This window comes from Arvicola amphibius, chromosome 1 (assembly GCF_903992535.2).
Source record: "Arvicola amphibius chromosome 1, mArvAmp1.2, whole genome shotgun sequence".
Lineage (NCBI taxonomy): Eukaryota > Metazoa > Chordata > Mammalia > Rodentia > Cricetidae > Arvicola > Arvicola amphibius.
In genome coordinates this window covers 185,719,728-185,736,047 of record NC_052047.1, presented here as the reverse complement: position 1 = coordinate 185,736,047, position 16,320 = coordinate 185,719,728, and the positions used below count along the sequence as shown (strand labels likewise).

The following is a 16,320-nucleotide window of genomic DNA, read 5'->3' as shown; positions in this document are numbered from 1 at the left end:
ATATTGGGGCAAGAACCTGAAAAGTCAGAGAAGCAGGAAGCAGCCACTAGTCGCCTCCTACCTCTTCCGTTTCTCCATCCTTAAAGAGCTGAGATCCTCTCTCCACCCTGCCTTAGTACTTCCTGTCTCCTCTCTGTCTATAGTCTTCCAAATCTCTATGGTTAATTTTGGGTAGCCCCCCTCTGACTCCAAACAACCTTTTTTGTCAGAACATACTCAAAATATCACACAACAAAAATGAATTAAAAATAATTAAAACATTTATTACTATTACTTTAAATCATGTGTCTTTGTGTTGGGTGGGTACAGGTATCTGTGGAAACCAAAAGAGGGTATGGACTCCTCTGGTGGAGTCCCAGCATGGGCACTGGGAATCAAACCCCAGCATGGGTCCTCTGGAAGAGCAGCAGGTACTCTTAACCACTAAGCTATCTTTGCAGTCTAATTTAAATGTTTTTCTGTTTTCTTTTAGTTTGGGTTTTTGATACAGGATTTTTCTGTAGCTTTGGAGCCTGCCCCGGAACTCACTTTGTAGACCAGCCTGGCCTCAAACTCAGAGATTCTCCTGCCTCTGCCTGCCAAGTGCTAGGATTAAAGGCATGTGCATCACTGCCTGGCTTAGTTTGGTTTTATGTGTGTATGTTTGATGTATGTATGTATGTGTTTGTGTGTGTGGAGGCCAGAGATGGAAACTGGGTGTCTTTCCCTTTGTACCTTGTTGTTGTTGTTATTATTCTTTGGTTTTTTGAAACAGGGTTTCTTGTGTAATCTTGACTGTTCTAGAACTCTTTCTGTAAACCAGACTGGCCTCAAACTCACAGAGATCCACCTGACTCTGACTCTGGAATTCTGCGATTAAAGGCATGTACCACCACCACCCAGCTGTTATTTTTATTTATTTATTTTTTTAATTTTAAAGAAGTACTTACTGTGGGACTCTAGAGATGGCTTAACAGTTAACAACACTTGCTGTTTTTGCAGAGAACCTAGGTTTAGTTCTTTTTTTTTTTTTGGTTTTTCGAGACAGGGTTTCTCTGTGGCTTTGGAGCCTGTCCTGGAACTAGCTCTTGTAGACCAGGCTGGTCTCGAACTCACAGAGATCCGCCTGCCTCTGCCTCCCGAGTGCTGGGATTAAAGGCGTGCGCCACCACCGCCCGGCTCTAGGTTTAGTTCTTAATGTTCACCGGCAGCTGACAACTGTCTGTCACTCCAGTTCCAAAGGAGCCATTGCCCTTTTCTGGCTTCCTTACATCATGGTTTCATAGTTATACATGCAGGCAAAACATCCATACACATAAACTGAAAAAATAAATCTCTAAAGATTTTATTATGGGGCTAGGTGTGGTGGTGTACACTTTCAATCCCAGCACTTTTGAGATAGAGGCAGGTGGATTTCTGTGAGTTGGAGGTCTGCCTGATCTTTATAGCGAGTTCCAGGCCAGTCAGAGCTATCTGGTAAGATCCTGTCTCAAAACAAACAAAAGTAAAATAAAACAAACAAAAAGTGTATTTCCTGTGTACAGTGCTGTGTGTGGGGGGTCATACATGACACAGCGCTCACAGAGCCTAGAGGGCAGCTGTGTGAAGTCTGCATCCGCCTCTGTGTGGCTCTGCTTTGGTGTTTTACTCTTGGCCTTTTGGGGAGCCCACCACCCAACTTTCAAATAAATCACACACGGAGGCTTATTCTTAGTTAGGAATGCCTGGCCTTAACTTTTTCTTTTTTTGTTTTTTGTTTTTTTTTTTTGTTTTGTTTTTTGTTTTTTTTTGTTTTTTGTTTTTCGAGACAGGGTTTCCCTGTAGTTTCTAGAGCCTGTCCTGGAACTAGCTCTTGTAGACCAGGCTGGCCTCGAACTCACAGAGATCCGCCTGTCTCTGCCTCCCAAGTGCTGGGATTAAAGGCATGCGCCACCACCGCCCGGCTTTGCCAGCTTTTCTTAACTTTAAATTTTCCCATGTACTTTTTGCCTCTGAGCTTTTTCCTTTTTTACTTCCGTGTATCTTTCACCCTTACTCTGACTGGCCAGAGTGGGTGACTAGCCACTAGTGTCCTCCTTTTTTTGTTCTCTTGTTGTTCCTCTTCTTCCTCATTTCTCCTGCTTATATTCTCTGCCTGCCAGTCCCTCCTATTCTTGCTTCTGCTTCATGGCCATTCAGCTCTTTATTAGGACCATCAGGTATTTTAGACAGTTTAGTGATATTTTATTTGTACTCTAATAAATAAAGCTTCCCTTAAGTTCAGAGAGCAAAACAGCTGCACTGAGCAGCCTTCCAGACCAGACAGTGGTGACACACACCTTTAATCCCAGTAGCCACACTAGTTTGCCATAGAAACCAGGTGGTAGTGGTGCACGCCTTTACTCCCAGAACCAGAGAGGAATATAAGATGGGAGGGGACAGCTCTCCTACACAGTCTCACTCTGAGATTCCTGGAGGCAGAATCGCCATTTCAGACTGAGGTAGAGGTAAGAGCCAGTGGCTGGCTGTTTTGCTTTTCTGACCTTCAGGTTGAACCCCAGTTTCTGTCTCTGAAGTTTTATTGTGCTACAAAACAGGCAGAGAATCACAGCTTCACAGAGTTAAACAAAACAAACGCAGCATTAATAGAAGTCACACACTTTAAAACAATATTCCCCAGCAGTTCCAGGGATCAAACTTGGGTCCCCATGCTTGCAGGGCAAGCCCTGAGCCATCTCTCTAGCTCTTTACTTTCTTTTTCTCCAGAGGAGGAAGTGGCATGTCTTCCTTTATTACTGTCTTCTTATCCCTGGACACAGGGCACTGAGCCTGGAGCGCACCAAGTCTGACCAGGCTGGAGGCCAGCGAACCCAGCAGTCCTCGTGTGTGTGTGTGTGTGTGTGTGTGTGTGTGTGTGTGTGCATGCTCATGTCTCGGGCTCCTGTGGAGTCAGAGAACACCTCAAAGGGGTTGGTTCCTTTGTCAGACTTGGCAGCAAGTACTTTTACCTGATGAGCTAGTTCTCTGGCTCTGATCTTGAACTTCTGATTCTTCTGCCTTCTTCTCCCCAGTGCTGGGATTGCAGGTGTACTGCTGTTTCTCAGTTTCTGGAAATTTTCTTTTTTGATTTTTGAGACAGGGTTTCTCTGTAGTTTTTTTGTTTTTTTTTTTTTAAATTTATTTTATTATTTTATGTTCATTGGTGTGAGGGTCAGATGTCCTGGAACTGGAGTTACAGGCAGTTGTGAGCTGTCATGTGGTTGCTGGGAATTGAACTCGGGACCTCTGGAAGAGTAGCCAGTGCTCTTAACTGCTGAGCCATATATCTCCAGCCCAGTTTCTGGATTTTTCATGTTAACATTGAAGCTGTTTTCAAACTCAGGGCACCAGAAATTGAAAGTCAGCCAGCCTTTTCAAGACTTGATTCTGAAGTTGCAGGAGGAAGCTGCAGATTTAGTGTACTCGTAGTGTTGAGACTTTCTCTCTAGAAGAATTATTTTTCCCATCTCTGCAGACCTTGTGTGCACTGATTCGAGGAGTCCACCAGAAGAATAAATCTACATCTGGATTTGACATTATCAACATGCTGATGGGCTTTGACAAAGCGGAGCTGTGCATGAAGGTGAGGCAGAAATGTGTATGTGGCTCTGAATAGTTCTATTTTTTTTTAAAGAATTTTTTATGGGGGCTGGAGAGATGGCTCAGAGGTTAAGAGCACTGGCTGCTCTTCCGGAGGTCCTGAGTTCAATTCCCAGCAACTACATGGTGGCTCACAACCATCTGTACTGAGATCTGGTGCCCTCCTTTGGCGTGCAGGCATACATCGTGGCAGAATGTTGTATACATAATAAATAAATAAATCTTTAAAAAAAAGAATTTTTATGATTTATTTCTATTTTATGTGCCGTGGTGTTTTGCCTACATGTCTATCTATATGAGGGTGTCGAATCCCCTGGAACTGGAGTTACAGTTGTGAGTTGCCATGTGGTTGCTGGGACTTGAACCCAGGACCTCTGGAAGAACCATCTTTCCAGTCCCTGAATAGCTTATCTGTTGACTGCCGTTGGTGATGCTTCCTGTAGACAGATATACTAGAAGATTTAGAGTCATATATTTTTTTCTTTTTTGGGTTTTTGTTTTGATTTGGTTTTGGTTTTGGCTTTCTGAGACTGGATTTCTCTGTGTAACAGTTAGCCCTGGGTATCCTGGAACTGGCTTTATAGATCAGGCTGGCCTCGAACTCACAGAGGTTCATCTGGCTTTGCCTCCTGAGTGCTGGGTTTAAAGACATGAACTATTACCACCCAGCCTTTTATGACATTTATGAACTTAGGTAAAATATGAAAAGCTACAAGATCAGCTATTTTTGGTTGTAGGAACAAAGCCATGCTGTTTTGCACGGAGGGCAAGTCCTCTGCTGCCCAAATCCTGTGTGCTTTTGGCTCTTTGACAGACTCTTATGTAGCTGAGGCTGACTTCAGACTTAAATTACAGAAGATAGGACTTTTTAAAAAACTACTTGTCATAGTTTTTTTAGGTTTATTTATTTCATGTGTGTAGATGTTTCCCTGCATACATGTCTGTGTACTTCATGTGTGTATGATGACTGAGAGGTATGAAGAGGGATCAGATCCTTTGGAATTGGAGTTACAAAGGTTGCCAGCCTGATGTGTGTTCTGGAAACTGATTGTGGCTCGTCTATAAGACCAATAAATGTTTTTGAGCACTGAGCCATCTTTCCAGCCTGTTTGTCTATCTCTCTCAAGTTAAAAAAAAAACCATTAAGTTTAATTTAAAGAAAAACAACCAGAACAACTTCACAGCGAGAAGACTGACTGCTGAGGAAGAGCTGTGGTGATGGCACTGGAGGAGCTTAAGATGCTGTGATGACAGACGCATTCATCTAAGAGGGGCAATCCTCTGACATTGGAGAAGAATGTGTGTGTGTACATATAATGTGTGTGAGTGCCTACATGCTATGGTGCACGTGTGTAAGTCAGAGATAGAATCAGGTCTTCAGGCTTATATGGTAAACATCTTTACCTGCTGAGCCATCTTGCTGGCCTTTCTCATGTCATTTGTTACTTACCAAAATGTGTGCAGAATGCCCGGACCGTGGTGGTGCACTCCTTTAAGCCCAGCACTTGGGAGGCAGAGGCAGGCAGATATTTGTGAGTTCAAGACCAGCCTGGTCTACAGAGTGAGTTCTAGGACAGCCAGGACTACCCAGAGAAACCCACTCTCAAGAAATCAAAACCAAACCAAAAAAATCTAACCAAACAACAACAATAAAGCAAAATGTGTGTAGATGTCTTTTTTTTTTTTTTTTTGTATGTCTTGTACTTGGGAAGAGGCAATTAATTATACAAAGTTCCTAATTTCTACACAGGATAAATTCTTTGTTTCAGCCAAGTGTCAATGGACAGGCAACTGAAATGACACAATCTCTCTGGGGAAGAACATTCGAGTATTCTGTTTTGTGATATATGTATTTATTCATATGTCTTCATCAGGTTCTGTAGTAGTCTGACTTTCTTACATCTCCAGGTATAATAAGTTTGTATTCTGCACTGAAGCTCTTGATTGCAGCTCGTGTTCACATACACTTTTTCACTTAGACTGTGCCCGATGATGCCCTGGAGCTTCTCTTGGTGTTAGCAGTCCATCATTGTCCCTTATCATCCCCCGCGTTTCAGGCCTTGTGCCCTTTCTTGCTCTTAGACTAGGACTCAAATTCTTGATGTTCTTGCTTTTCATCTCCCAGCTATTGGGATTGCAGGTGTATACTGCCGTGCCCACTTCAGTTTCTTTTTTTGGGATAAGTCTTGTTATCTTGCCTAGGCTGGTCTTGAACCTCATGGTTCAAGTAATTCTTCCTGCTTCAGCCTTTTGAGTAGGCTGGGGCTATTGGCACATGCCATTATGCTTGACTTGAGTTAAATTTAAAATGTTATGTATTTATTTGCACGCTGGTATGTGTGTGGAATAGTGGGTGTGTGGAAGTCAGAGAACAATTATCAGGAGTTGATTCTCTCCTTCCACCCTGTGGGTCTTGGGGATTGAATTTAGGTTGTTAGGCAAGTGCCTTTATCCATTTGCTGCCCTTTGAACTTTTTAAAAATTAGATTATTCATGTTATATAATGTGTGAGTTTTTGCCTGCTTGTGTATATGCTTGATACCCTTGAAGTCATAGGAGAGCATCAGATCCCTTAGATCAGGAGTTATGGATGATTGTGAACCATCACGTGGCTGCCTGGAATCCATCCTGGGTCCTGTGCAAGAGCAGCCAGTGCTGTTAACTGCCGAACCATCTTTCCAGCCCCATGTCCTTTGAATTTTTATGTCTACTGTTCAAAACTAATTTTTAGACTAATTTTTTCTTCTGTTTTTCCTTTTCCTCTCATCCCCCCTCCCCTACTGGGGATCCAGCATGGTGTGTGTTAGATTGGGCTCTAACACTAAGGCACTATCACTATCTTTTTATTAGAACACTCTTGTAATTCATGTATTGTGTAGTTGATTCTTAAATTGAGCAAGCATAACCATTTTTAATTTAAAAAACAGTTTAATTGCCTCCCAGAAGAAAAAAAATCATTATCCTTTTGAATGCTAGAATTATAGACATATATCTGCTTTACATTCTGGTTTGAACCCAGGGCCTTATGAAAGCTAGGCAAGCACACTATCATTGAACTACACTCTCAGCCCCGTTTCATGGACCTTTGATCATTCTAAAGTCTACCTGGTGTCCCTTTCCTTTTCCTCCTCCTCAAAAAATTGTGTGTGTATGATTGTGATATGCATGTGTTTATGTTTGTGGAGGAGTACATGTGGAGGCCAGAGCTCAGCAGTGGAACCCCTGCATGAGATAGTGCACCAAGCTATGCTCCCATGGTTCATGCACACCCTCCTACTGGGCAAAACTACTCCACATGGGCCAGCTGTGAATTCCCCTGGCCCTTTAAACTTGGTGTAGTAACTCCAGTTCCAATAAATGTCAAATCATCTCTTGTGTACTAATATTAAAACAGTATCCTATTTCTTCCACTCCATTAAAAAATGGTGGGATTCTGTCTTTAGAAATAAGAGTAAGAAAAGCTGTACCTTGACGAGACTTACTAGGTGTGCAGCCCAGACATGCAACTGAACCAAGACGCACTCTTTAGTGAGCAGCCATCAGGATCCCTAAGTGTGCTGGAACTGGGACAATACCAGCAGTCAGCTTTCTGAAAAACAGCTAGAAGAAGGTCCGAATGAAGGAAAATATCCGTCAGGTTCTAACAGGACTTAATATTCCTTTGAGCCGGGCGGCGGTGGCGCACGCCTTTAATCCCAGCACTCGGGAGGCAGAGGCAGGCGGATCTCTGTGAGTTCGAGACCAGCCTGGTCTACAAGAGCTAGTTCCAGGACAGGCTCCAAAGCTACAGAGAAACCCTGTCTCGAAAAACCAAAAAAAAAAAAAAAAAAAAAAAATATTCCTTTGACTATAACACAGTACTGGCAAGACAGAGAACCGCAGTGTGCGCCGTGGTGTTTCTCCCTGGAGACTGTCTTCATGACCAAAAGCAATTTGGGGGTGGGGAGGGTTTATTTCATCTTACAGCTCACAGTCCATCATTCAGGGAAGTCAGGGCAGGAGCCTGGAAGCAGGGACTGAAGCAGAGGCATTGAAGGAGTACTGCTTTCTGGCTTGCTCCTCATGGCTTCCTCAGCCTGCTTTCTTATAGCATCCAAGAGCAATAGCCCAGAGGTGGCACTGTCTTTGGCCGGCTCTGTGGCTTCATCCCTGCCCATCTATTTCACCTTTGCTGGCCTGCCCATTTCTCTATCCCCTCTATCCTGCACTCCTCAGCGCTCATTCAATCTTCCTTTTATGTTCTTCTGTGCGTCTTTCTCTGTAATAGCTCACTTTCTTTCAGACACAATCCTGGACCCCTGGCCTCCTGAACACATGAAAACTTTTTTACAGATATAGTTACATTGTTGGCTTGTGTTCCTATGGTTAGGCTTGGCTTATTTGGATCAAAGGTTTTGTTTTGTAACAGCTGGCAGGGTAGTTTTCTAGTAGACAGGAGATCAAAGAAACATACTTTCTGGTACTTCCTCAGGGGTGAAATGTCTTCTTTGAATTTTGATGGAGAAAGAAGGGCACTTCTTTGAGATCTTCCCCTGTAAAGTAAGCCAAGATCTCAGGCCTCTCCAACACTGCATGTCTTTTATCAAATTCCTCCTTATTTCTCTAAGACAAGGTTTTTCACTGAGCCTTGGAGCTCTAGACTGTCTGGTCCACAGACCCCAGGGTCTTCTTGTCTTTACTTTCCTAGTGCTGGGATTATAGGCATGTACCACTGTGCTCAGCTATATTTTTCTATTGCGTGTGTGTGTGTTGAAGTCAGGAGTAGATGTTAGGATTCTTGTTATTAATTTATTATCAAAAAGCCTTATAACTTTTTATTTTTGTGTGTGTTCACATAGCATATATTGGAGGCCAGAAGACTTGAAATTACTTTCTTTTGTATTTCTCTTTAAACTAAAATCGTGAAAGTTTCAAGGTCTTACTTTGAAAGTATAAGGTAGATGCTCACATGTTTAATTTAACTGAAACATCTTGTTTTATTTTTGTGACAGGGTCTTTCTATTTTGTAGTTCTGGCTGTTCTAGAACTCACTGACTCGATATGTGTTTTAGGCTGGCCTCAAACTCACAGAGATCCTCCTTCCCCTGCCTCCCAGTGCTGGAATTAAAGGCATACGTTACCACATCCAACCGAAACATTTTATTTTGAATCTTCATTTTGAAATTCCATCATGCTGAATCCTAAAGTCTGTTGGGTTTTTTTTTTGAGATTTTTTTATTTGTTTTATGAGTGTCAGGTTTTTTTTGGGGGGGTGGGGGTTTAAGATAGGGTTTCTCTGTGTAGCTTTGGAACTTGTTCTGGAACTAGCTAGCTCTTATAGACCAGGCTGGCCTTGAACTCACAGAGATCCTCCTGCCTCTGGCTCCCTAGTGCTGGGATTAAAGGCGTAAAGGCAAGTGCCACCACCACCTGGCATGTGTGAAGTTTTTTGTTTGTTTTTTCCCCTTCATGCAAGTACTTGTACCATGTACCTACCTGGTGCCCTCAGAGTTGAGAAGAGGGCTTGCATCCCTGGAACTGGAGTTATAGCTGGCTTTGAACTACGATATGGGTTCTGGGAACTAAAAAAATCCAGGTTTTCTGTAAGAACAAGTACTCTTAACCACTGAGCCATTTCTCTAGCTTTGAACTTTTTTTTTAAAAAAATATTTATTTATTATGTGTACAACATTCTGCCTCCATGTATGCCTGCAGGCCAGAAGAGGGCACCAGATCTCACTGTAGATGGCTGTGAGCCACCATGTAGTTGCTGGAAATTGAACTCAGGACCTCTGGAAGAACAGCCAGTGCTCTTAACCTCTGAACCATCTCTCCAGCCCTCTAGCCTTGAAATTTTTCCCCTTTACTTAATGTAGAATATTCTTTTCCTTCTTCCCTCTGTCTAAAAGCTATTTTTTTAGTGCAAGCATCAAATTCCAACTACATTGTCAATTGAAGTTGATCCTGATGAACCCAGCTAGCTTTGTTGGGTTGCTCAGATGACCATTGCTTCCCAGTAGTGAATTTGATGTTGTGTCTCTCACTGGTCCAGTGTGCCTACATGATGCACTTTCTTTGACAAATACTGAAATTCATGTGTAGTTATTAAACCATTAGGTTTTCCTTTTCAAACTACTTCATTCTTTTGATCTTAAGGTTTATCTGTGTGTAAAGCTTCCAACATTCATGTAGTACAGGAGTAAATACCCCATTCTCTGTGGTTGTTCTAAAGCATTGTCTCCGAGTGGCTAGACTTTGAAGTCTTTTTCTTTGATCTTGCATGGCCTGGACTAGGGAAATGATACAGTTGATTCACAGTTACTCACTTTATCTTCAGAACACAGCAGCACAGGGTCTAGGTGTTACTCGGCGTGCTTTAATGTTTCTGGTTCTCTTTCCCAGACCCTGATGGAGACTCTGGACTCACTGCTTTGTGCAGAAGGCTCTGAAAGTCTGAAGAGTTTATGCCTGAAACTTCTTCTCTGCTTAGTAACTGTAAGTGATCACCTACATGTTTGTCAAGGGTGTTAATTACAGCAGCGTTAAATCTAGTTGAGTACTTCCTCCCAAAGGAAAAAGAGAAAATTTTTACTAGGATATTATATCATTCCCTTTGGTCTGAACATATAGAGGGAAGTTAGTTGTATGGAATTATGCTTTTTGGAAATTAACCTTTGATTAGCTACTGGCATTTTTAACCTGCAGGCTATATGATATTATCTTATCACTTTATTTTTTATTTTACTTAAACATTTTAAAACTGATTTTTAGTTCATATGTGTCCCTTCCCCATATAAAAAATCATGTTGGTCAGAAGACAGATTTCCGGAGTTGGGTCACTCCTTCCACCATATGGGTTCCAGGGTGGCGCTCAGGTCATCAGCCTTGGTGGTAAGGGCCTTAACCAGCTCAGCCACCTCCGCGGTTGATCCCTGTCATGTTGGCAGGGATATTCCAGGAGAACTACCATCTTTTGGATTGTCTGACTTTTCGTTTTCATTGGGTTTCACTTGAAAATGGTTCTGGGAATTCTGAATCTTGGGATATTTTTGTTTGCTCTTTGCTTTGACATTTCTGTCGCTTGGATGCTAGGGTAGTAGATACACATGAGATGTCAGGTGCCTTGGTACAGACCTTCAGAAGTGTTTCTATTGCATTCAGGTTACAGACAACATCAGTCAGAACACTATCCTGGAATATGTAATGATCAACAGTATATTTGAAGCAATTTTACAGGTAGGTCAGCTTTCTGATACCTTTCTCTTATAAATGCTCTTCAAATTTTCAGCCTGCCTTCCATGGAACCGGGACTTAGCACTTAGGCGTTATGTACTGTGCCTCTTGTTACAGATATTGTCCCATCCCCCAAGTCGTAGAGAGCATGGGTATGATGCTGTTGTCCTCTTGGCTTTGCTGGTCAACTACAGAAAATATGAGGTAGGTGGGTCCCTAGTGTACAGTTGTTATTTCCATAATCATCTTGCTGGACACAGCAGCATTTATTTATTTATTTATTTATTATTTATTATACAATATTCTGTCTACATATATGCCTGCAGGCCAGAAGAGGGCATCAGACCTCATTACAGATGGTTGTGAGCCACCATGTGGTTGCTGGGAATTGAACTCAGGACTTTTGGAAGAACAGACAATGCTCTTAACCACTGAGCCATCTCTCCAGTCCCCCATACAGCAGCCATTTTATAAGACCGCTGAACGTAGAAGACGGGCTCTTGGTGGACAGGATTTTTGCTACTATACCTGGCTTTTATCTCCTTAGTGGTGGCATTATGGGCATTTACTGCTATGCCTGGCTTTTACCTAGGAGTTTTGTTTTTTCATTTTTTGTTTTTGAGGCAGTCTTACTGCATATCCTTGGCTATTCTGGAACTCACATAGACCTTCCTGTCTCCCCTGAGTGCTAGGATTAGAGCAATTGCCATCATGCTCAACCCCCTAGGAACTTTTTTTTCCCCCAGACAGGGTTTTTCTGTTACCCACAACTGTTCTAGAGACCAAGCTGGCATGGAACTCATGGAGATCTGCTTGCCCCTGTCTTTCCAGTGTGCCATCAACACCTGGCAGGAACTTTTTAAAAATCAAAAAGGGTTTGGATTATTAACTCTGGTTATATCACACTGAATCAGAATTTGTGGGAGAGGAACTGATCATTAATTTTTTAAAGGATCCCTAACTGAACCTAGGTAAGGTTGCTCATGCCTGTAATCACAGTACCTTGCAGGCTGAGACAGAAGGCTTGCCACAAATTCAAGGACAGCTGTGCTACATGGTAAATTCTGGGCCAGCTTGGGGTACAAAGTAACATCCTATCTCATAACAAACAAATAAACAAACAAGCAAACAGACAAACTCAGTCAAACAAAATGATAAACCAGAATTAGAAATCACAACCCTATTGCATCTGCTTTGGAAGATTATTTTACTTGTGTGTGTGACTGAGTGCATATATATGTAGCATGTGCATGCAGTTACCCTTAAAGGCCAGAAGAGGGCATAGGATTCCCCTGGAACTGGAGTTACCTATAATTGTGTTGTCAGACATGACATGGGTGCTGAGAACTGAACCAGGGTCTTCTGCAAGAACAGCAAGTACTTTTAATCACTAAGCCATTTCTCTAGTTCATATATATATATATATATATATATATATATATATTTATTTTTATTTTTTTTTTTTTAATAGGATACTGCTGTGTAGCCCTGAGTAGCCTAGAATTCAGTATGTAGAGCAGGCCGGTCTGGAAGTCGTGCCTCTCTAGTGTGCCCTCCCTGTCCCTGACTCAGTTCTGTGATGTGCAGGCCTGTGTGACTATGTCTGGCAAGACTTGTTTTATGTGTCTTATCACTGTTGATCTAAGAGCTCTCTGGCTCTTTTGTTTGCTTTGTTTCGTTTTATATTTTTGAGACAGGATTTTTCTGTGCAACAGTCGCTGCTGTCCTGGAACTTGCTTTGTAGACCAGGCTGGCCTTGAACTCACAGATATCCCCCTGCTTCAGCCTCCTGAGGGCTGGAATTAAAGGCTTGGGCCACCACCACTCAACTAAGCTCTCTGATTTTAATGAAGATTTTAGTTGAAGGTATTACTCTATCTTTAACAATACTGGAGGGTACTCCCACTGCCACCCCTCCTTTCCCACTGACCTCAAAGTTTTGGCAGTCCTACTTCAAGATCCGTTCACTGCCTGCATTAGTGTATACTGTCACACCTCACTGTAATTTTAGTTAGAAGCCAGGGTCTCATACAGCCCAGGCTGGCTTTGAACTAGTCTTCCTGCTTTCGTCTTCCCAGTGAGTACATCATTGTGCCCTACCACTCACTTCTCTCCCTCCCGTCAATACAGTTTCATTCTATAGCTCAGGGGGCCCCAAATCTGTGCTGAGCCATGCCTCATTCTTTCAAGTGTTGGGTTATAAGTGTATGCCACCATACCCAGCTAGGCTCTTGGTTTCCATTTTTGAAATGAAAAGCAGAACCCAGAGAATGGTTCATGTGCCTTACTCTCAGAAGGCAGAATGCATAGGAATGGAGGGAGGTTGCTCAGGGAAGACTGGGATCTTCAGGGACTCCCTGGAGTAGTAGGAAGCAGCAGGTAAAAGGTCCTGGATACTAAGAACGACTCTCTGAAGTCAGGTGCTGTGCTAGGGGAACTTTCTTCACTAATAAGTGGCAGGACTCCGAGAACATATGGTCACTGCTTAGCCTTCTGGACAAGTCAGTGAAGAGTATGCCAGCTGGTGACATGATTTAGGTTTTTTTTAAAAGTGTTTTTTCTTTTTTTCCTTTTTTTTCCTTTCTTTTTTTTTTTTTTTTTTTTTTTTTTTTGGACAGGACTTTGTTATTTAGGCCACAGGCTTGGCTGTCCTCATACTGCTGTGTAGCATGAGCTGGCCTCTAGCTTTCAGGAGTCTTCCTGCCTCAGCCTCCCAAGTACTGTTACTATAGGCGTGTGTCATAACGTCTGCATCACTGGGTGATTTTATTCAGACAGACTGATGGGCAACTTGTAATGAGGAGAGGCTGTGAGAAGGGAGTACTCTGGAGAGTCTGGGGTCTGTGCAACAACCTTGATGTGGAGGAGTTGATAATGGGGTGTAGATCTACAAATAAACATGTAATTTATTGCCAATACCTGTTTTTACTGGCAGTCTGTAGGTGCTGGCATGGTAGCCATTATGATTTCTGTCATGTGTAAAAGCCTCTGGGGCCTTAGTACAAGAGCAAGAAAAATAGCTGAGGAAAAATGCTGAGGAAACCTAAAGAAGTTGAGTTCTACTCAGTCGTCCCTACTGAGTATTTCACCACCTTGTGGTGGATACAGCCATTCTGAGGCCGTGGATTGTCTGGCTTCTCTAAGAGCAAAGTGAACCCTGGCTCAGCCCAGTATAGGGCCCTGAAATGTCAGCCTGAAAAATGGGACCCAGCCCAAGACTGGAGAAAGTCATATTTCTGGAGTGAGGTATGCATTCTTGTTGTGTCAGAAACCTCAGAAGAATGGGTATACCTGTTAAGGACAAGCTGGTGGACATGCTTTCTCTGGAATTTGCAGCTTTGGATATAAGTTGCTCACTAGATGCCATTAAAGAAGCCCAATTCCAGGGGAGCAGGAAGGTCTTTGACAAGAGCACGAGGAATTCCAAAAGAACAGAGCCTTTCTTGGAACTAGCTCTTGTAGACCAGGCTGGCCTTGAACTCACAGAGATCCACCTGCCTCTGCCTCCGGGAGTGCTATGATTAAAGGCGTGCGCCACCACTGCCCAACCCTTATTAATTACCTCTTACAACTTAAATTAACACATAATTCTTATTTAGCCACATGGTTTGGCACCTTTTCTCAGTACAGCATTTTCTTCTTGTTTCCTCTCTGTCTGGGTAGTGACTGCAGACAGAGCCTTTCCTCTTCCCAGAATTCTAGTCTGGTTACCCCAGCTATACTTCCTGCTTGGCTACTGGCCAATCAGTGTTTTATTAAAACCAATACAAGTGACAAATCTTTACAGGGTATAAGAGCATTATCCCACAGCAGAGTTCTAACTTGGTCTACAGAACACATTCCAAGGATGACAGCCAGGGCTAACACAGAGAAACTCTGACCCAAAAAACAAATTAAATCAAATAAAAAGAAAACCAAAAAGAAATAAGGAAAGGATAGCATGTACAATTCTTGCTCATTTTAATGATGCATTCTATTTTAGAGACAGACAATGAAAAGTGACAGGTAAAACTTAGAAAGTTAGGACCCCAAAATTTAAGAACAATTAAAGAAGAACTGCAAGTATACTTAGTGGTAAAGTACTTGCTGAGTTTGAATTCTGTCTTATGGATGAGAAGTAGATTGCTTCCGGTTTCGGAACAACCAGCATGCTGGGTCGCTAGGATACCAGGATATAGTGTAGGGCAATTAGAATTGTGTGTGTGTGTGTGTGTGTGTGTGTGTGTGTGATTTTCAAAACAGGATTTTTCTGTAACATTTCTGGCTATCCTGGCATCTGCTTTGTAGACCAGGCTGGCTAAAACTCACAGAGAAGCCTCTGCCTCGCAAGTGCTGGGATTAAAGACGTGCGCCACCACTGCTTGAGATGCAGTGATCTAAACCCCATCTTTTGCTCTGAGCCTCTTGTTTTGCTAAATTAAAAAACCAAATCACACTTATTTGCAAGCTTTTCCTTCCTCCCTCCTCTGTCCATACCTTTTTTCCCTCCCTCTCTCATTCTCTCTCTTTCATTCCCTTTTTTTTTGTTTTTTTTTTTTCCTTGTTCCCTTTTTCCTTAAGAACTTTCCTGGGCTAGGGAGATAGCCTAGCTGGTTAAGCACTTGTACATAAACATAGTGGGCCTGAATGCAGTCACAGCACTCTTGTCAAAAGGTGACATGGTGGCTCTTTTCCATCTTCCTCTCAGAGAGGCAGTTTTGCTTCTGCCTCTCTCTCCACTTCTCTGCTTTCCCTGTCTCTCTCTCCTCTCCCCTCTTCTCTCTGTCTCTGTCTCTCTCTCTCCCCCATTTCTGTTCCCCCTTCATAACCCCCTAAATAAATATTCACCCTCACTCTGAAAAAAAAAAGGTGACATGGTGGCACACACTTGTAATCCCAGTTTGGAGAGCTGAAGACAGGAAGATCTTGGGGCTTGCTGGCCTGCCAGCTTTGCCTAGTTGGCAAGCCTCACGTCCCAGGTCCCAGTGAGAAACCCAGCCAGAAGGCATGATTCCTGAGGAACAATACCAGAAGATGGCATCTGGGCTTCACATGCATGCTCACACCTCTGTGCATATATGCTAGTAACATGGTCACGCAAAGTAACAGCTTCTCTGGTGTGTTCAATGTCATAATTTGTGTATTGTGTCATAATTAATAAGGGGAATCAAAGCATAAATATTTCTGTTTATGTTGGTCTTGGTATCTTGAGGATCCTGACTGTCACCTCACAGAGTTGTTTTGGGAACGTGAGTGACTAATACTTGGAAAAATAATGTAAAAAAAAAATGTGCTTTGGCCAGGTAGTAGTGCATGCCTTTAATTTTTACTCTCAGGAGGGAGAGGGATAGGCAGATATAGAGACAAGCAGATCTCTGTAAGTTATATGTCAGCCTGGTCTATGTAGTAAGATGTGGGGAGGCCAAGGTTACATAGTGAGGCCCTGTCTCAAAAACAAACAACCACACTTTGCTTTTTTTAATGTTGCTGTCAACATGGTAACATCTCTAGGTCAGCCAACTGCTGATTTTC

General features: G+C 42.7%; 1 protein-coding gene across 1 annotated transcript in view; it reads left to right on the top strand.

The window, feature by feature from the left end:
• Armh3 (armadillo like helical domain containing 3) overlaps positions 1-16,320 on the top strand; it is a 203,642-nt gene that overhangs the window by 22,095 nt on the left and 165,227 nt on the right. The window contains exons 5-8 of the mRNA XM_038330160.1: positions 3,473-3,580; positions 9,979-10,071; positions 10,738-10,812; positions 10,927-11,013. Coding sequence (XP_038186088.1) covers positions 3,473-3,580; positions 9,979-10,071; positions 10,738-10,812; positions 10,927-11,013 — 363 coding nt within the window. The remainder of the gene's footprint in view (positions 1-3,472; positions 3,581-9,978; positions 10,072-10,737; positions 10,813-10,926; positions 11,014-16,320) is intronic.